Here is a 20,912-nt window from a genome sequence, read left to right as displayed (position 1 = left end):
GACTGATTAAGTTACACCTCTTAGTTATTTCACCCCTGGATAGTCCTGCATTGACACAGGAGCTTTGAGCGGACACTTCATATCCAAACCATAACTTTCTGCCCCTCACCTGCAGAAGCTCATATCCATATCCAAGAGTGCCTATAGTCTGAATAGTTCCAGCATTTCCCAAAAGTTCAAGTGCAAAGTCTCATCTGAGACTTAAGGCAAACTCTTGGCTGTGAGCCCCTGTAAAAATTAAAAGCAGGCCACATGTCTCTAATGTACAGTGACACTGAGTAAACATTCTCATTCCAAAGTGGGGAATAGTGGCATACAAAGAATGAATGGGACCAAAATAAGACCTAAACCCAGCCAGGCAAACATTAGGTTCTGCAACTTTATGTTCAGCATCTACAGCACGTTTTTGAGATGTGAGCTCCAAAAGGTTTGGCAAGGCCCATCTCTTGGCCTTCCTGGTTGCAGTACTTGTAGCTTCCTAGCCTAACTGTCTTTGCAGAAAGCAGCTTTCCTTGACAGACAGTCCATATTACTGATATCTCTTAATTCCAGGAGTCTCCATTCCACCTTTAGCTTCACTTTCACAATTTTGTGCATTGCCTTCTCAGAGGATGCCTGCAGGAACTCCAACCCATTTGCCCTTTTCCTGGCCTTCTAGGCCTTCCTTTGAAATTTCAGTGTAAGCCTTGTGACCTCCAAATTCCACCATCCTGCATTCCTGCAGAATCAGCACCATATAGATGACACCACGGTCTATGACCAGCTTTAGCAGTAGATGGTCCCCCTTGGACCTTCATGGCTCCAACGGCCTCTGAGTGGCTGAGCACAGTGAAACAATTTCTTAGGCTTCCCTATGCAAATAGGGTGCCCCACCTCTTTCTTCTCTGTCTTAAAAATAATTTTTATTTCAATGCCCTTAAACCTTCAGCAGGTATGGCTTTGCCAACTCCTGAAATGCATTCAAAGCATCTTTCCTGTTGCCTCTTTGCAGAGTACTTAGCATCTCTTTGGTGGCTGTTATCTCTTCAACAACCATACCTTCTTTGGTCTCAGTTTTATACACACTTTTCTGGCCAGGTTGCAAGTTTTATAAAATTCTCCTGTGCTTTTTGCTTCCAGTTCTCACAGTAAACCTGGCTTAAAGCTGCCAGCAATATCCATGCCACAGCCTGAATGCTATGCTGCCTGGAAATTTCCTCTGCTAGATTAATTTATCCATCATTTATAAATTTAGCCTCACACAGAATCTCAGGACATGAGCAAAAATTTAGCCAAGTTCTTTGCCAGAATATAACAGAAGGCTCTCTAGTCAAGTTGTCAGTAGAGTACTCATTTTCCTCTGAAACCTCATGAGCACAGTCCACATTCCTGTTGGCATCTGGTCTTCTGAGCTCCCACCAGAATCACGCTTTAAGCTCTACTTACAAAATCTAAAACTTTTTCAAGTTATACTTTTCAAATTTCCTCTCACATATCAGCACCAAAGGCATCTGAACCACATGGTCAGTTATAGCAGTGATCCCAATTTCTAGTGCCAATATCTGTTTTAGCTAGTTTTTGCATTACTGTGACCAAAATACCCTACAAGTACAATTTGAAGAAAAACTCAAGTCCCTTATATAAAATGATGTAGTATTTGCATATAGCATACATCCTTGTATACATTTAATCATCTCAAGATTATTTACAATACCAAATGCAATATAAATGCTCTGTAGATAATTGTTATACTATATTGTTTGGAGAATTATGATCAAAAAAAGGTCCATGCATGTTCAGCACAAAGGCGGTTATTGTAGGCCTGCCTCCATAGTTCTTGAATGAAACACATGGTAAACAGTGCTCAAACAACAAGTGCCAGATAGAGACTGAGGATCTGTGAAATGTAGAAAGTTATAGCAGGGTATGCCTACACATGACTTCATTCTTCATTTGTGTGAATTCAACATAGTGTTCTGCATGTAGCAAATGCAAGTTTACTTTTTGGAATGTTCTGGAATTTTTTTCCCTGAATACTTCCCATCTGTGGTTGAATCCAAAGAGTGTGGAGAGCTAACTGTATAGCTTACATTTAGTTTTACTCTGTTTAAATAAAGAAATTAGGGGAAATAATATTTTTATTATAATTTTAATTTCCCCACTGTGCATATGCATATTTTAATATATTTCCTTGATTTTATTTATGTATATTTACTGAAATATATTTTTTTCCTCTGATTTTTGTTTTTCATGCTTTCCTGATCTACCTGGGACTGGGAAAAAGATGCTTGTCTCCCATTGTTTTGCACATGGGTCTCCTCATAATGGTTTTTGAATGTTGACTTAGAACAGACAAATAGATTTCATGAGGGAAATTGCTCATTTGTCCCATAGCCTACTCCCACCTCCAGTCCTTAACTTGTGTAATTGGTATACTTAGTGAAATTATGTAAGACTTTATCTTCCTCTTATTTAATTGTATATATTTAAAATGTGCAGCATGCTGTTTTGCTGTACATAGTGAAGTGATTACTTACAGTCAAGCAAATTAATCTGTCCATCACCTTTCGTAGTTACCCCCGCTCATGGTAAGAGCTTCCAAAATCTACTCTCAGCCAATATTCAGTGTATAATGCAAAATTAATAATTGTATCCATGTTGTATAATCTCTAGAATTATTCAGGACTCTTTTTTATTTCTCCTAATATTGTTGCTCTATCTGGAAGTCGTGTCATATTTGGATCCTTTCTTCTAGCAGTATTGTTACCTTTATCTTCAGTGTGGATAATACTATCAACTTCAAATTTCTTTTGCTGGTATAAGGTTTCTTCTCCAATGTAAGATTTATGAGGGAATGGATTTTTGTGTTTGGTAACTGCTATAACTTCAGGATCTATAACTCTACCTGAAAACTGGTAGATATTTAGTATTTATTGAATGGCTGAATCTGAATTAATAAAAGCATGAATGTCAATAAACAAATTTTAAAAACAAAGTAAATGACTCATCATCATTTTTTTGTTAGTTTTTTTAAGAGAGAGAGAGAGAGAGAATTTCAATATTTATTTTTTAGTTTTCGGTGGACACAACATCTTTTGTATGTGGTGCTGAGGATTGAACCCGGGCTGCACTCATGCCAGGGGAGCGTGCTACCGCTTGAGCCACATCCCCAGCCCCTCATCATCGTTTTTAACTCTAGAACTTTATTCATTTTCAGCTTTATATATTTATTTTTTCTTGTCAGTGTTGTAGTTGTGGGCAATCTTACATAAATTTACTATTACAACAATATATATTCTTTAGTCTCTAAAAATCTGGGACTTTTTTTCTTTTAATACTTTTTCTTTAGATAAGGCAGTTTAATTACTCCTTTTTAAATCACTTATTAAATCTTTGCAAGTAGATAAAGAATTAAATGGAACAAAATTGCTTTCAAAGAGCAAGGAGTTGTCTTATTATATTTATATGCTTTAAAATAAAACTTTCACCAGTAAAGATAGTTTGCTGGCTGAGTACAGGAGTACTTCTTTTTATAATGTGACTTTTCACCTGTGGAATCAGTAAGCAAATATTAGAAAAGAATTATCTCTGGGGAATTCATGCACACAAAAAAGAGCTTTATTAAAATTGTGTAAACCATTTTAAAACAGAAAATAGTCTTACATTTTCTGATACTCCTCAGAATGATGCGTGTTCTTTGATTACTATTATACAGAATTTATTGATTCCATGACAAACTGATAGGGAAAAGAATATTGTTCCAGAAAAAAAAAAATACGACTTTCTTGTCATTATTCCTGTGCAAAGATTTCTTTGAGACTGCATTTTCTCATTTGCTTTTGTACCATTCATTTCATATTTAACAACATTTCAGAGTCTTTATGAAACAAAAAGTTCACACTCATGATTTGTGCTATAAATTAAGGGATCATGTGGAGATTATTCTCAGTCTTTTAGGAAAACAACTCTTAAGAGGTAATAGTGCTCAGTAGCTTTTATTAAAACATCTAGGGTGATTCTACAAGATAGAATATGCCTAATAAATGTAATGAATATGATATTAGGAAGTATTATAGAAAATTATGATGAAGATTAAACAGCATAAAGTAATATACACACTCCAGTTAAAAAGGAGAGGTATATTTGTTGACAGGGATTGGAAGAGAATACAATTTGTGAATTGTTGATCTTAAGTTTATAGAATTCTTTTCTGGTATAAATATATTAAACATTTTTTAAATTCATTGTGACAGTGGGTTAAAAAGAAAATAGTTTATTTTAAATTTGAGAAATGTTTGAAATGGATAGTGTAGTTATGTACCTATATGGAAAGTAATCGTAAATAATGTATAAACACTGAAAACTCCTGATATAAAGAGCTTAATATTTATATTGAAAGGACAGCTTCTGAATTCTGAAACAAATCACTCACCAAGTAGAAACTGTTTTTAACAAATGTTGTTATAATTTTCTCTTACAGGCCAAAGAGTGTGGCCAGATGCAGAATAAGTGGCTGATGATAAATATTCAAAATGTACAAGATTTTGCATGCCAATGTCTCAACCGAGATGTATGGAGCAATGAAGCTGTGAAGAATATTATCCGGGAGCATTTCATTTTCTGGCAGGTGAGAAGAGTTTATTGAATTTTGAAGTTGAAGAATTGTTGTGGTATTTAATTTCTATAGTGTGGTATTTAGGGGAGGAGGGATTAGGTGTTAAATTGGGAAAACTGAGTTAAAACTTGACATATAGACCACCCATAATGGCTGAAATAGTAAAGGCAAGTGAAAGGACAGCAATGGAGAACTCCCAAAGGAAAGAGTTCTTATAAACCAACACTCATCCCAGAAGCATCTTGATAGAGTGAATGTACAGCTACTGTACTGTTCAGTAGGACTATAATGTAAGCCACTTACATAATTTTAAGCTTTCTATTAGCTATATTAAAAGAAATGAGTGTGCTGTGGCCGAGCACAGTGGCTCACTTCTGTAATCCCAGCGGCTCAGGAGGCTGAGACAGGAGGATTGTTTGAGTTCAAAGCCAGCCTTAGCAACAGGCAAGGAAGGTGCTAAGCAACTGAGTGAGACCCTATCTCCTGTCTCCTGTCTCTGAGTAAAATATAAAATAGGGCTGGGGGTGTGGCTCAGTGGTCAAGTGCCCCTGAGTTTAATCCTCTATACCAAAAAAAAAAAAGAAAAGAAAAGAAAGAAGAAAAGGGTGAAATTAATTTAATAATATATTTTGTTTAAATTGATATATTTATCATATAACAAATATAAAAATATCAATGGGATGTTTTGCTTTGTGTGTTAAATCTTCAAGATGTGGTGTCTGTTTCCATACTTAGGCCATCTCAGTTTGGACTAGCCAATTTCAAGTTCTTCAGAGAGCTATTTGGGGCTAGTGACTAGTGGCTTGTGTATAATTTGAAGTAATGGGAAAACATTTGACTAAGATGACTTTGAAGTAATGGGAAAACATTTGAGTAAGACTTGGATTTTTAGTTTGGCCTTCATTCTGTCTATGTTATGTGGGGCCAGTGCTCGCTCACTCTCTCTCTCTCTCTCTCTCTCTCTCTTTTCACATTCTGTTTCTGTTATATTTGGCGCGCGCGCACGAGCTCTCTTTCTTTCTCTCTCTGTCTCTGGCTAGGGATTGAACACAGGATCTTGTGCATAACCCTAAGCTATATATATATGCCTTCATCCTGATCCCTGATATACTAACTTTATATCCCTAGACATACCACTTAGTATTCTTGACTCTATAGTTTTTTTTCTTTGCATGCGCCACCACATTCAGCTGTAGTTTCTTTCTTTCCTTCCTTCCTTCCTTCCTTCCTTCCTTCCTTCCTTATAATTACTTATTTGTTAATTTTTATACAGTGCTAAGGATCCGACCCAGTGCCTCACACATGCTAGTCAAGCACTCTGCCACTCAGCTCCAGCTCCACCCTCTAGTTTCTTTTTATATAAAATTATCCATCTAAGAGCTGGAGCTATAGTTCAGTGGTATAATGCTTGCCTCACACAGGTGAGGCACTGGGTTCAAGCCTCAGCATCACATTAAAAAATAATAATAAATTAATAAACAAAGATACTGTTTGTCCATCTACAACTAAAAAAAAAAAAAGAATTATCCAACTAAGGTTAGGTGATAACTTTTGAATGAACTTAGTTTTTCCTATTATAAGATATGTTAAAGTTATTAATTTGCCTGCTCATGTGTTATAGGTGCCTAAATTCAACATGATGATTTTTAATGGCAAGATTTATTTTTTTCAGCAAATATTGATTGAACATTTTGTTGCCTAGCATTATGCTAGACTCTCAAGCTAATATTAATATGTTGTGATATATTAGGATATCTATAGTTGAGGGTCAGGAATGAGAGAGGTGGACAGATACTTGAATAGGGAAGAGCAATACTTCTGAACCAGGAAGAAAATGGATTTCCAGGTGGGTCTGAGGGCAGGAAGTTGAGGGAGTCATTATATGACCTTCATTTTTTTTCTTTAACATGAGAATGAGATCCTAACGCATGACACCAAGGGTATATTTGAAAAATTAATTGCTATTGGTGTATAACGAGATGATAGTCGATACTTTTTTTAAGAAGCTGACCTTTTTTTATATATCGATGATTTAACAGGTTTATCATGACAGTGAGGAAGGTCAGAGATACATACAGTTCTATAAACTAGGGGATTTCCCCTATGTTTCCATCTTGGACCCACGGACAGGTAAGATTTATAACAGTCTACTGCCTTTAACCTATCATTTATTTTGCATTTACCTAGATGATTAATCTTTAATATTTAACTGGATCTGGTATTGGAACTATGATAATTTAGATGAAGGTTTCTTGTTCATTCACTTTATAATTATTTAAATGTCTATTGATGTGTATTTAAGGAATCCATTTCTGGCAGCTTGAGAGATGGTAATATTTTATATTTGTGCAGTTCTTTTCTTTCAGAGAATAACTGATATGTTCATTTTATAAAGGGTCCCCTTAGGTTTCGCTATTTTGTGTTTGTTTTTCTTTGTTTTGTTTCGTTTTCTTTTTTGGTACCAGGGATTGACACTAGGGGCATTTAAGCACTGAACCACTTCCCGAGTCCTTTTTATTTTTTATTTTGAGATAGAACCTTGCTAAATTACTTAGGGTCTTGCTAAGTTGCTGAAGCTGGTCTTAAATTTGCAGTTGCCTCAGCCTCCCAACCGGCATGCACCCAAAGGCATGTACCACTGTGCCCAGCCTCCTAAGTTTTTTAATACTAAAATATTAAGATTTTTCAGATAACTGGTTATAATTGCACCAGAGAAACACAGGGTGAAGCTGGTTTTGTTTTATTTTAAAAAAATGTTTTGGGACAGGGTTTTACTCTATTCCCAGGCTAGCCTTAAATTTTGTGATCCTCCTGGCCAGCCTTCTGAGTAGCTGGGATTACAGGTGTGCACCACTGTACCCAACTTGCTTTTATTATTGGTTGTGTTTTATTTAGACACTGCTTTGTTTTAATTTCTTCTTCCAAAATGGCAATAAGTGATAAGATAGTTGCTTTATCATGATGGATGGGAATCTGTCAGGTGGTTATCATTTATGTAGGCTTTAGGTTAAGCTAGTGAAGGATGGATGTATGTTTAATTGTGCATATGCCAAAAGAACTACATCATGAGAATGTTCAGAAAAAGTTTTGGTTTTTTTTTATGTTTATATATCCTAATTTTTAATCTTTAGGTCAGAAGCTAGTAGAGTGGCACCAATTAGATGTATCGTCTTTCTTGGACCAAGTCACGGGATTTTTGGGTGAACATGGGCAGTTGGATGGACTTTCTAGCAGTCCCCCCAAAAAATGTTCCCGATCAGTAAGTATGAGTAAGAAGTGATGATATAATTGTACATAAGCATCTTATGTAAAATATTTGATGTTAAGATAGTAATAATGATAATGTAAAAGCCAACAGTTATCATTTGTGGCTCTACTAATCTTAGATACCCACCTTTTTATTTCTATAATTTTCCACATAAGGACTCCATCTTCTCAGTGAAGTCATAAGACTCATATTCCTGCTCTCTGGGTACAGCTGTGGTGTAGACATATCACTTAAGATCTCCTAAGATCTTGATTTAGAAGTAAACAGTGTAAATATATAGAGCAGGAGGACTGACGTGGTAGGTCTGGTAGTGGAGGCATCCTCTTCCTCAGGAACAGCACTGTGAGGGCTTCTAGTATCCAAATCGAAGTAACAGTGTACATGTGTTTTTGCTGGAACACCTCATGGTATATAGTTTTAGGGCCTGTCTCTCTGACTCTTTCAGATTGTTTCTATATTTATTTTCTATAATCTGCTATTAGTAGGCAGACTTCTTTGATAATTGGTATCCTGATTAGTTGCAAGTAGTAGACCTCAAAGATAGGCCATCTCACATTGTTTGTAGTAGCTGTATGGGTTTGCTGATAGTAAAGATAAAAATAGTTTTATTAGTGCATGTGACTTTGGCAGTCCACATCAAGTAGTGATATAAGTTGTATAAGTTATTACCCAGAATGAAGTACCTGTTTAAGGAAAAGCCTTAGGGAATAACATTGGTTTTTTTAAGGAAACAAAACCAAAAAAAAAAAAAACAACAACAACAACCCAGTGTTTCTTTAATTTCCTTGAGAGAGTTTTCTTATTTTTTGCATTCTTAAGGCTGATGTTGGACAAACCAGAACCTGAGCCTATGAGCTATTGGATTATGACATAAATTGAATTTACAACCTCACTTTAAAGAGTTAAAGCAATAATTGATAGAGATCTTGCTTTGCATGCACATATGCACAAGGTCCTGGATCCATCTCTAGCACTATCAAAAAAAAAAAAAGTTGGGGCTGGGGCTCAGTGGTAGAGTGCTTGCCTAGCATGAGTGAGGCACTGGGTTCCATCCTCAGCACCACTTAAAAATAAACAAAGGCATTCTTATATCTACAACTACAAAAATTTTTTTAAAAAAGTTAAAAGCATTTAGTGGGAAAGTCTGGACCATAAAATTGGAGCAATATATACATAGGAATGGATTTGGGTGTCTGGTACCTCAGACCTTACTTTTGATACCAAATTCTGAACTCTACAAAATTTATTTCAACTTCATATAAAAGAAACACCAACAAATAAAAATTTAAACAAGGAAGATGCTTATTTATCTCAGCAAAAAGTCCAGATAAGCAGTCTGTGTTTTGAATTCTGGGGGTGCCATCTAGGAACCAGGTTCCTCCTCTTTTTTTTTTCCTGATCTTCCATCTTTAGTCTTGTCTTTTGTTCTTGTGGTCAACGAAGAGATACTTCACTGATAGGTCTCATATCAGTATTGCAAGCATGGATGAGGAGGAAGGGATATCATCTTATTACAAAGGTAAATAGTCACAGATAAGAGTCCTGTGTATTTTAGCTGGCACATTTTCTTACACAAACACAATCAAGGTGCTGTTAATAAAGAGGCAGAGGAAAATAGATATGAGATAGGAAACTAACCTGTGTGGTTTACAATGTCATCTGTAGTTAGTCCAAGCTGTTACATGTCACGTGGGCACAAGTTTGCTTTTCTTTGTGTGTGATAAATTCACCTCAAGTTTATTTTTTAAATTGTATAGCTTTATTGACATAAAATTGTGCAGTAAAATTGAATATAAGGTTTATAGTTGGACAAGTTTTAATGTTGACCCTCTTTTCATGTGCTTTTTTGCTCTATGTATTTCAGTGAAATGTTTATTCAGATCTCTGGCTCTTTTTTGTTTGTTATCTCTTTAATATTGAATTGTAAGAGGTCCTTTATATTCTAAATATAAGGCCTCTTTTGGATAAATGGTTTGCGGATATTTTCTCCCAGTTGATGCTTGTTTTCATTTTTATACAGTGTATTTGAAGAGCAAAATTATAAAGTTCTGATGAAATCCAATTTGTCGATTTTCTTTCTCTCTCTCTTTCTCTCTTTTTGAAACTGGGGATTGAACTGAAGGGTGCTTAACCCTTGAGGCACATCCCCAGCCTCTTTTATTTTTCATTTTGAGACAGAGTCTTGCTAAGTTGCTTAGACTGACCTCAAACTGGTGGTCTCCTGCCTCAACCTCCTGAATTGCTGGGATTACCGGCATGCACCGCCATGCCTTGCCTTGCTATATTTTTCCTTAAAAAATACTTTTAGTTCTTGAGTCTATGACACATTTTGTATTGATTTTTCTTAAAATCAATTCATTTATTTTTACTGGTGAATTATAATGATATGTAAGAACAGAATTCCTTATGGCATATTCATATATGCACATAACATAACTTGGTGAATCTCATTCTCCAGTACCTTTCCTTGTAGCACATTATTTATAATACTACTGTCTAGCCTATTGCCACTCACACATCCCTCATTGTATTTATACTATTATGCACATATAATCCCAAGACCTCCTTTTTTATTCTGAATTATTTTACATTAGCAAATATTTTGGACATTAAAACAGTAAGTAGTCATGAATTTCTTTTTGTTTACTGAAGCAGGTTCAACAACTGTGTAAGAAGACTGGTGAATTAATTTTTATATATGATGTTAATCTGTGGTTGAGTTGGATTTTTATGGGTTTTTTTTGGGGGGGGGTGTATATGTGTGTGTGTATTTGGTTATGCCTTAGTTTCAATATTATCTGTTGAAAGGAATTTCCCTTCCCCCCATTGAATTTGCCTTTGTACCTTTGTCAGAAAGAAATTTAGCCAGGTATGGTGGCACATGCTTCTAATCCCAGCAACTCAGGAGGCTGGGACAGGAGAATCACAGGTTCAAAACCATTTTTTGACACTAAGCAACTCAGTGAGACCCTGTCTGTAAATATAAAGTACAAAATAGGGCCGGGGATGTTGCATAAGGGTTGAGTGCCCCTGAGTTCATTCCCAGGTACAAAAACAAATAAAATAAATTGATCTTGTATGTGTGAGACTGTTGATTTATTCAAATCAATTCTAGTGATTAATAATGTCTTTTATACCAATATTTCAGTATTTTAATTAGTGTATCTTTGTAATGAAGTCTTGAAATCATATGGTATGAAATGTCCCACTTTATTCTTTAAAATTGTTTTCATTATTTCAGGTTCTTTGCATTTCCATATAAGTTTTAGAACTGCTTGTTACTTTCTATTTAAAAAAAAAAAAAAGCTGAAGCTGCTGGGATTTTGTTTGGAAATGTGTTGGCTCTGTGGAGAATTTTGAGGAGAATTGACATCTTAACAATTGAATCTTCAGATCAGTGTACATGGAATATATCTCCTCGTTTACTTGTTTTTTAAGTTTTTCTCAGCAGTGTTTTTGAGTTCTTACATATTGACCTTGTAGCCTGCAGCCTTACTAAACTAATTCTAGTAGCACTTTTGTAGTTTCCTTAGACTTTCTTATGTCTTAAGTCATTTTGTGAGCAACTAAAGACTTTTATTTCTTCTTCTCTAATCCTTAGGCCTTTTATTTGCTTTTTATGCCTTGTTAAACTTGCTAAAATCTGCCTTACAATGTTTCGTAGAGTAGTGAGATGAGACATGAGACACCCTTACTTTGTTTCTGGTGTTCGGGTGAAAGCACTCAGGTTTGTTTTTTTTTTTAATTGTCAATGGACCTTTATTATTTATTTATTTATATGCAGTGCTGAGAATTGAATTCACTGCCTCACACTTGCTAGGCAAGTGCTCTTCCACTGAGCCACAACCCCAGCCACAAATGCATTCAGTGTTTTACCACACAGTTTTGTGTTAACATTATATTTATCAGGTGAGGAAGTTTCCTTCTGTTCCTGGCTTGCAGGATTTTTATTGTCAGTGGATTTGTCATTTTTTTTTTATAACATCTGTTAAGACTGTCGTGGTTTTCTTTTAGTGAATTCCATTGATTGATATTTTTAACATTAAACCAACCATGCATTCTTGACCTAAAATCCATTTGATTATGATCCATTACTTTTTAATATATTGTTGAAATTTATCTATTTATTTAGTGTATTGACTAGAGATGGAACCCAGGGTTTCACACATGCTTTGCAAGTGCAGTACCACTGCATTACATCCCTACCTCCCTTCTCCCCCGCTTTTTAAATCTTGGATTTTGATACAGGGACTCCAAGCTGCCCAGGCTGGCCAGAAACTTAGAATTCTCCTGCCTCACCCTCCTGAGTACCTTGGGATTATGTGTGTCACCAAGCCCAGCTGTTGTGAGGTTTTCTTTTTTTCTTTCTTTTTTTTTTTTTTTTGGCGTGCACATGGGCTGAGGGTGCTTTTGAGGTTTTTGTTGTTGTTGTTCTGTCTTCCTTGTAACAACTTGTAACATGTCTTTGTCTGGTTTGGGTATTCAATTAATGCTGACTTCACAATAAATTGGAAAGTGTGTCCATGTCTTCTGTTTTCTATAAGAGTATGTGTAGAATTTTATTTATTCATTAATGTTTGGTAACATTTCCACCTGGGTGTAAAGAGTTTTTCTCTATGGGAAGTTTTAAACTACAAATTCAATTTTATTATTAGATATAGTATTATTTGGATATTCATTTGTTTTTGAATGAGCTTTAGTAGGTGTGTGTTTCTAGGGATCTGTCCATTTTATCTGAGAGGTTAAATATGTTGACAAAATTCATTATATTTCCTGTTATTCCTTTAATGACTATAGTTATCCCCTCTAATCCTGTTATTGGTAATTTGTTGGTTTTCTTTTTTTCCTGATAGTCTAACTGAATGCTTAATAGTTTTATTGGTCTTAATGAGCCAGATTTTGGTTTCACTTATTTATTTTTTTTTTTAAAGAGAGAGAGAATTTTTTAATATATATATATATATATATATTTATTTATTTATTTATTTTAGTTCTCGGCGGACACAACATCTTTGTTTTTTTTGTATGTGGTGCTGAGGATCGAACCCGGGCCGCCCGCATGCCAGGCGAGCGCGTTACCGCTTGAGCCACATCCCCAGCCCAAGTTTCACTTGTTTTTATTTACTTATTATGTTTCTGTTCTCTAGATCATGCATTAGTTTTTTGTCCTTTTCTGCCTCTCCCCTCTTCTACTTTGTTTGGGATTAATATTGCTTTCTTTTTCTAAGTTGTCAATTTGTTTATTTTGTTTTGGTTTTTTTTTTAAGTGGAAATTTACTGCTTTAGCTCACATACCATAATTTTTTCTAGCTTAACTAGTAAATGGAATTTCTTAGCGGACATGTTTTCTTTTCTTTCAGTGGTGGTGCTGGCAATTGAACTAGGGCTGCTTTACCTCTGAGCTTCATCCCCATTTTTTTTTATTTTTATTTTTTTTGAAACAGGGTCTCACCAAGTTGCTGAGGCTGGCGTCAAACTTCAGTCCTCCTACACTGTGCCCAAATGCTGGACATGTTTTGTTTTATAAACATATAAGTAAAAAATCAGAGGAGTGTCTGTTGTACTAGTCTATTGTGGCTACAATCTTTAAAATTAATCTACATGCTGTAAAATATTATTATTATAAATCTGCATTCTACCTAAGCTATTGAATGTCATGTGGTACATCTTTCTGCTTTTGGAAGGTGATAAATTGATGTTGTTTGAGATTTTCCCTTAATTTTTTATCATGTGACAGATAGTGGAAATCAAAATGAGGTTCTTTTTTATTTTTATCAGCAACACATAAATTTTTTACTTTTTTATTGTGGAAAAATTAAAGAATATTCAGAAACTGAAAGGATTTATGAGACTGTAGATATCTATTAGTTAATTTCTGTAATAATAGGTGGTCAGTTTCCTTTAACCTGTATTCCACTATATCTGCATTACTTTGAAGCAAATCTCAGAATTTATTGTTTTGTTCATTAATATTTGGCATGTATCTTGACAAAGGCTCTTTTTTTAAAATATATATTTTTTTAGTTATACATGGACACAATATATTTATTTTTTTAATGTGGTGCTGAGGATCCAATCCAGTGCCTCGCATGTGTGAGGCTTTTTCTTTTAGTCGTAGATAGGCACAATGCACTTATTTATTTATCTATTTATTTATTTATTTTTATGTGGTGCTGAGTATTTTTAATTTTAAAAAAGATCATTTTCAAAAACCATTATAATATCACTTAGCATACCTTAAAATTAACAGTAATTTTTCAATGATGAGATAGCCAGTGTTGAACTTGATCTTACAAATTTTTTTTCTCTGTGGTGTGTTTGAGTGCAGATCTTAATAAGTTTTACTCTAGCAGTCTGTACTTTATAACATACTTTGTTCAGTGAAGTCTTTTCTTTCTTTCTTTTTTTAAAAAATATTTTTAGTCGATGGACTTTTATTTTATTCATTTATTTATATGTGATGCTGAGAATCAAACCCAGTGCCTCACACATGCTTGACGAATGTTCTACCACTGAGCCACAACTCCAGCCCTTATTATTCAGTGAAATCTGACCCAAGAACTTTACCAAGGGGAAAACTCAAAATTTGCATTTTTCTTATCATAATGAAAACTTTTATTATAATTAACCTTGGGAGAATTTTGTTATGTTCCCCTAGTTTTGTATGACATTTTGTGTTGAATGTTAAAAATTAGTGCTAATTGAAGAATATAATGGTGAACAAGAAATACATCTTTTTCTATTATTTAGTCATTTTTAAAGAATGGTGTTTTGGCATGCATGGTGGTACATGCCTATAATCCCAGCAACTGGAGGTTAATATTAATAAGGCAAGGTGAGCAACTTATCAAGGTCATGTCTCAAAACATAAAAAGGACTAGGGGTATAGCTCAGCTGTAGAATGCCCATGTGTTCAACCCCCCACTACCAAGTGGGTGGGAGGGCAAAGAATGGTGTTTGGGTTTTATATTTAAAACTTTAGTTCTTGTCGCTATAAACTGTTTTCTTGGTTTTGTTTCTTTTGATGGCAAAAATAATCTGTTTGAATCATCAGTGTGCTAAGTGCTATTGATAGGTTTTACTTTTCTAAATGTACATTCCAGTTTGACTTTGTAAGACAAAGTTCTTGTCCTCAAATAGCTTAAATTATAGTGGAAGAGATACAGTCATTAGAAAATAATGATGGCAGGTTGACTGTTATCTTTTTTAATACTCTGTTTGACATGATTATTTTTTTGGTTTAACTATTTTTCTTTCCACTTGTGTTTTATGACTACATCTCACAGGAGAGCCTTATAGATGCAAGTGAAGACAGCCAGCTAGAAGCTGCCATCAGAGCCTCCTTGCAAGAAACACATTTCGATTCAACACAGGCAAAACAGGATAGCCGTTCAGATGAAGAATCTGAATCTGAACTTTTTTCTGGCAGTGAGGAGTTCATATCCATTTGTGGCTCTGATGAAGAAGAGGAGATAGAGAATCTTGCCAAATCCAGAAAGTCTCCCCACAAGGATTTGGGGCATAGAAAAGAAGAGAATAGAAGACTACTGACTGAGCCCCCTGCTAGAACTGAGCCTGGAACAACCACAAATCACCAGGGATTGCCAGCTGTGGATCCAGAGATTTTGGAGATGTCACCCGAAAAATCTGATGGAGTAGTGGAGGGAATAGATGTAAATGGTGGGTTAGAGTGCATACTTACTTAAAGCTTGAATATTATATATTACTATTGGCACTTGTTTATTTAAATTAATCTCCTATCTTAAACTCATTTTTTTTTTTTTTTTAAACTCTTCCCTTAAGGACCAAAAGCACAGCTGATGTTGCGGTACCCAGATGGAAAAAGGGAACAGATCACTCTCCCAGAGCAAGCTAAACTGCTAGTAAGTATAGCTATTAGAAGCATTTGGTTGAATCAGAGAAATTAATAAATTGAAGTAAGTCCCTGGGTTCAATATTTAGTACTGCAAAGGGGGGGGGGCAATATTTTATATTTAATTCATTAATGCTGTTCTCTTTGGGGTTTTTTGGTCCTGAAAATTGGAACTTTCAGGGATGATCTACCCAGTCCTTTTGTAGTTTGAGTATCACTAAGTTGCTAAGGCCAACCTTGAACTTGTGATCTCCTGCCTCAATCTCCTGAGTCACTAGGATTACAGACATTGGCCATTTTCCCTTTTATTTTCATCTCATAGGTTTGTTTTTCTCTGTTTCTCTTAGGCTTTGGTGAAGCACGTCCAGTCTAAAGGATATCCAAATGAACGTTTTGAACTTCTCACCAACTTCCCTCGAAGAAAACTTTCTCATTTGGACTATGATATTACATTACAAGAGGCAGGGCTTTGTCCTCAAGAGACTGTCTTTGTACAGGAAAGAAATTAACACCATGGCCTGACCTCTCTCAGCTTACCCCTTTTTTCCCTTTTCCTGTGAGATACCGTGTCACTAAGTATGCATTTTGGCTCATAGGACCATAGAGTCAAAGTTGGCAAATAAGTCACCTGCCTTCTCTTTTATTTCTTTTTCTCACCTGTAATCAGTCTCTTTCTCCCTCCCTACTTTTTTCCTCCCCCATTCTCTTATTTTTTCCCATGTCCTTTCTTTCTTACCTAATCTGGTGACCAAATGGAAGTGTATGGATAAATCTCTCCTAGTACTGGCAGCAGGAAATGTGTGTGTCAATAAGTGATCTCTTGCACGGCACTTTTTCGGGATCAAATGAAACTACTTCTGAGACTTCTTTGACAAAGAATGGCTGGATGCAGAATAAGAACAACCTCTCTTTTTTTGTAAGCCCCCATTTGCAGTAAGAAGAACTTCTCAACCAATTTTTGTTGTTGTTGTTGTTCTTCATGTAGGAAATAGCACGTAACAAAACATCCAAGCTTTTGTTTACATGGAAAAAGCACCATAATTATTACTGATCATATTTGAATTTTTTTCCCCCAAAGAATTCCCATTTTCCCATTTATAAGAGCTATTTCCATGATACGTGTTAGTAGAAAAATGAGTGTTCAGTTTAGGATATGTAGCATGGGGTTGCTTTCAGTGGCCTAGCCTGAGACAGCTTTCTTCATTACTACTGTGTAATATTGATCTTGCTAGTCCTAGAATGGACATTTAGTGAGCATATTGTAGTGACCGGGATAGGAAGGTGCTTGCCGTTTTTGCTAGTACAGCATATTAGTTCCTTTGGCTTCTCCATTGTCTGGGTCCATAGCAATCTGTAGGAAGGCAGCTATTCAATAATCATGCAGTACAATGGCTTGTAATTGTAACCCTTGTGGTTATGGATTGTCCTATGTGCTTAAGGCATACTTAGGTATGTCCCAGGGTAAAAGAAAACTACGCAGCTGAGAGTTGCTAACCATGTTCCTTTGGTTATAAATAATGATTCTTTTTTTTTTTTTTACCCCTGGTTGGAGTAAAAAAGGCTCTGGTGACTGACCGGCCTTTAATTCCTCATAGTTTTCTTTCAAAGGATATCAAAACTGAAAGTCTCCAAAAGGAAGACCTTTAAGCTAAATTCTTTAAAAGACAACATTTTAGTAAGGGATGCTGAGGGTTGCCAGTGATCTTCAGATGTTGTGGTGTTTTTCTGACAACAAACGCCACATTCAAATATTAGTTAGTGAAAACTTCTTTCAGTATTATTTAGAAAAAGGCATCTTGAATCTATATAATACTGTTTACTTATCAGCTTCACTATATGCTCAATTCTTCCTTTGAGCTTTATATAAAGTCTTCTGACAGGATAGTAGTAATCTCGTGGCAAAATCAGAACTGGTTATAAAACCATTTATATAGAATGACCTGTTTTGTCATTTGGGGTTTGAATTGATTCTTCTACTTGAGGAACAAATGGCAAATTGCTATTGCTCAGAGACCTTTTAGGTTCCCATTTACTTTAAGATCACTTTCTTGGCAACTAAGGGATTAAAAAAAGAAGAAGAAGAAGAAAAAAAAAAAAGCTGTGTGTTGCTAGTGTACAGTTATAGACTATGGTTTTTAATGGTTGGATTTTGAGGAACCCTTCCTAAAGAATGAGTTATGTATCTCCTCAAGGAAATCATGGAAAATTCTGTTATTCTTCAGTGAGTCCTTTTGAATTAATGTTCTTAACATTTTTTTCTAAGTCTGTGTAAGTGCTTATGTACACGTATATAATTGTATAAATATTTATAAATATATTTATATAATTGAAATTTCATTTATACCTTGAGTCAAAGTTCTCTCTTTAGATCGGTGACTGAATAATACCACTTTGGTGTTTTTCATAGGCTCTTGAGGCTTAACTAGCAGCTTCTGGTTTATTGAGGAAACATGGTTTTTATGTTAATTCCTCAGTTATATCTCTGAACTTGTATAACAGATTTGCTATCTGAGGAACAGAGCTATATACTAGAAGGTACATTAGAGAGTAAAAAACTTGTTGATAGTTAGTCAAGGTCAGAAATTAAAAATTCATGGAGGCACAGGGTAAGAAGTGAGGATATGTTCAGCTTTGTGCTTTGATAGCAGCTATCTTCACTCCCAGCAAAGTCATAGCTAAAACCCAAATTGGTCGAAATTCTAAGTTAAGAATTTTAACTTATAGGACTGTTTCATCCTCTTTCCTACTAGCTTCTCTCTTCATAAAACATATCTTGAAGTCCTGAGGCAGCATGCTCATAAATGAGGGGATGTAGTTTTTAAATATGCTCAGCACTGGCAAACCAGATATTAAAAACCAAAGTGACTTTTTCAATTTGGGTCACTATGAGATGACCGAGTATATATAGGATTTAAGTAAGAGTCAGGGCATGGTACATTCATCCATCCTGGATACAATCAGATGTTTAGAGTACAGAATGTAGGGGATTTTGTTTCATTTTGAAGCAGGAGTGTAATCATCTTGAGGTGGATAGAGAGGCCCATGAGGAGAGGTTATGGATTATACTTGGGAAAAGTAAGTGCAGAGTATTGCTTTGCTCAACTTAATCTATTTAGGGAGTATGCTTTCTCCAGTTTGCCTTATTTCCTCTACAAGTTCCTGTGCTTTTTGAGGGAGAGGTTTTATTGAATAGATTAAATGAAGTCAGTAAGGTTAGATAAAAATAGTCACTCCCCCTGGTAAATATTGGAAACAATTTAAAAGACAGTTTTTAAAAGGTATGGTGGAAAAGATAGATTTTGAGAGTGACAAAAGGATAGGGAGATAGAATGAAAACTAGCAAGGAAAAAGTGAGAGGGACACTTTATTGAATATGATTTAGAAAGAAACCACAGAAGAGAAAGAATAGTGCCAAATGAGGGAAGAACAAGGAACTAAAGTAACTAGCATGTGCTGTGTGCTTCATATGCTTTTTCTCCTTTAATCCTCCTACAAACCCTACAAAATGTATAATTTCCCCATTTAACAAATAAGGAAGAAAATTAAAGTTCATAGAACTTGTTAAGGATGTCACAGCGAGTAAGTGGCAAATCAAAATTGGAATTCAGAGTCCATTTCTTTGACCCTGGTGCTGTGTTCTCCCACATAAGGGAAATCCGCCCAAAAAAGTATCCTCTCTCCTTGTTTGGCTTTGTAAATTAACAGCTGGTTTTGTTTTCTTAAAGCTAGGGGGAGTAGTTGAGGTAAAGCTTGTGGAATTTGCACTATGCCTATAACTTCTTACTTATTTTGAGAGACTAATTATTAATAATTGCTTTTTTAAAATGATGCACTGATGAATATGTGAAAGGAGAATAACTATCTAACATTATTTGCCAAGAATAAATGTAAAGGGTAAAAAAAGAACTTTCTTTCTTTAACCATTTTTCAGAAAAGATACAATTAATCTTTTCTGTGTTCCATCCATGCTAGATTATTGAACCTTCTGTGTGTGTTTTTAAATCTTCTATAAAATTCTACTTCCTTGACCCTATGAAGAAACAGTTTTCTGTTGAATGCTTACTCAAAGTTGGAAATATTTTGAAATCTAAGATCTGATTCTTTACTGTTATCCAGTTAGGGAGACACATTACACATAAGATCATTGGAGAATATGTAAATGTTTGCCTTTCCCAGATGAAACTATAATTACAACAGAAGTTTAGAGAAAGGAAGGAATCGTGTAGGTTTTAGTTAGCTGATTCTTCACAAAGAAAGAGGACTGAAGGGTAACAAACACTAGCTCAAATTTTTTTTTCATCTATAATCCTTTAGTTTCACCTTTTTTAACTACTAGGTTTTTGGTTCAGTGAGGCATAACCAGTACTCAAGTATCAAAGGATTCTTGATCCCCAACACTAAAGATTCTTAATTACCAGAGATCTTACTTGGACACTTAGGAAAAACACCAGAGGGAGTTACTAGCAACTGAAAAATAAAGGAAAGTTTTAACTTGTCCACCCAGGTACAGATTAAAGGTATAGTGTATTATATAAGAAATGCAGAAAAGGCACTATTTTAGGTTTAAGTGCACTCGGGTAATAGCTGTGCTAATCAACTGTTATATTGGAAAGTCTCTTTCTACCTCTGAGTCTTGGGTTCCTCATCCAAATAATTGAAAAATCTGACTAGACTAATAATTCTCAGTCTTTTCAAGCAAAAGTACTTATAATTTTAAATTCTGGCATGGGTATGGAATTGTGGGACTAACTGTGAATATAATTAATTCCGTAGAGAAAATGTAATGTGCATTGGAATTGCAGAGCCCTTGCAGAAACTCTAGGCGCCCACATACTGTAGACCACTGAGTTGCATTATCTCTAAAGTCCTCCAAAATTTTATGCATCTGGTCTTTCCCCTTTGTTATATATTATCCTTAGGCTTATTAAAAGTGTTCTTGTTAATGTGTTCCTTTGCTTTTTTTTCCCCTGTGTCCAGATATCATTTGCCCAGTAACTTGATAGAAGCATACTTCGATGATTTGAAATTCCCCAAAAGGGGAGTTTAATAGCTATTAGAGATCTAGTAATGACCTTTGAAACAATTCATTAATTTTTAATACATAATGCTGTGTGCCCACTTGTTGTTCTATACAACTAAAATGTAATTAATGAGAACCAAATACATCACTGACACTG

At 35.2% G+C, this 20,912-nt stretch overlaps 1 protein-coding gene across 1 annotated transcript in view; it reads left to right on the top strand.

Annotated features, from left to right (window-relative positions):
• The window catches only part of Ubxn7 (UBX domain protein 7), a 53,931-nt gene extending 33,249 nt beyond the window's left edge, over window positions 1–20,682 (top strand). The window contains exons 6-11 of the mRNA XM_046457900.2: window positions 4,460–4,606; window positions 6,634–6,724; window positions 7,726–7,853; window positions 15,149–15,542; window positions 15,666–15,745; window positions 16,083–20,682. Coding sequence (XP_046313856.1) covers window positions 4,460–4,606; window positions 6,634–6,724; window positions 7,726–7,853; window positions 15,149–15,542; window positions 15,666–15,745; window positions 16,083–16,244 — 1,002 coding nt within the window. The 3' untranslated portion in view covers window positions 16,245–20,682. The remainder of the gene's footprint in view (window positions 1–4,459; window positions 4,607–6,633; window positions 6,725–7,725; window positions 7,854–15,148; window positions 15,543–15,665; window positions 15,746–16,082) is intronic.
• Window positions 20,683–20,912: the final 230 nt, after the last annotated feature.

Source organism: Marmota monax, unplaced genomic scaffold, assembly GCF_021218885.2.
Source record: "Marmota monax isolate L192 unplaced genomic scaffold, Marmota_monax_Labrador192_F-V1.1 WCK01_AAM20220418_F8-fsc00052, whole genome shotgun sequence".
In the NCBI taxonomy this organism is placed as follows: domain Eukaryota; kingdom Metazoa; phylum Chordata; class Mammalia; order Rodentia; family Sciuridae; genus Marmota; species Marmota monax.
The sequence above is the reverse complement of the archived record's forward strand: the minus strand, read 5'-3'. Positions and strand labels throughout refer to the sequence as shown.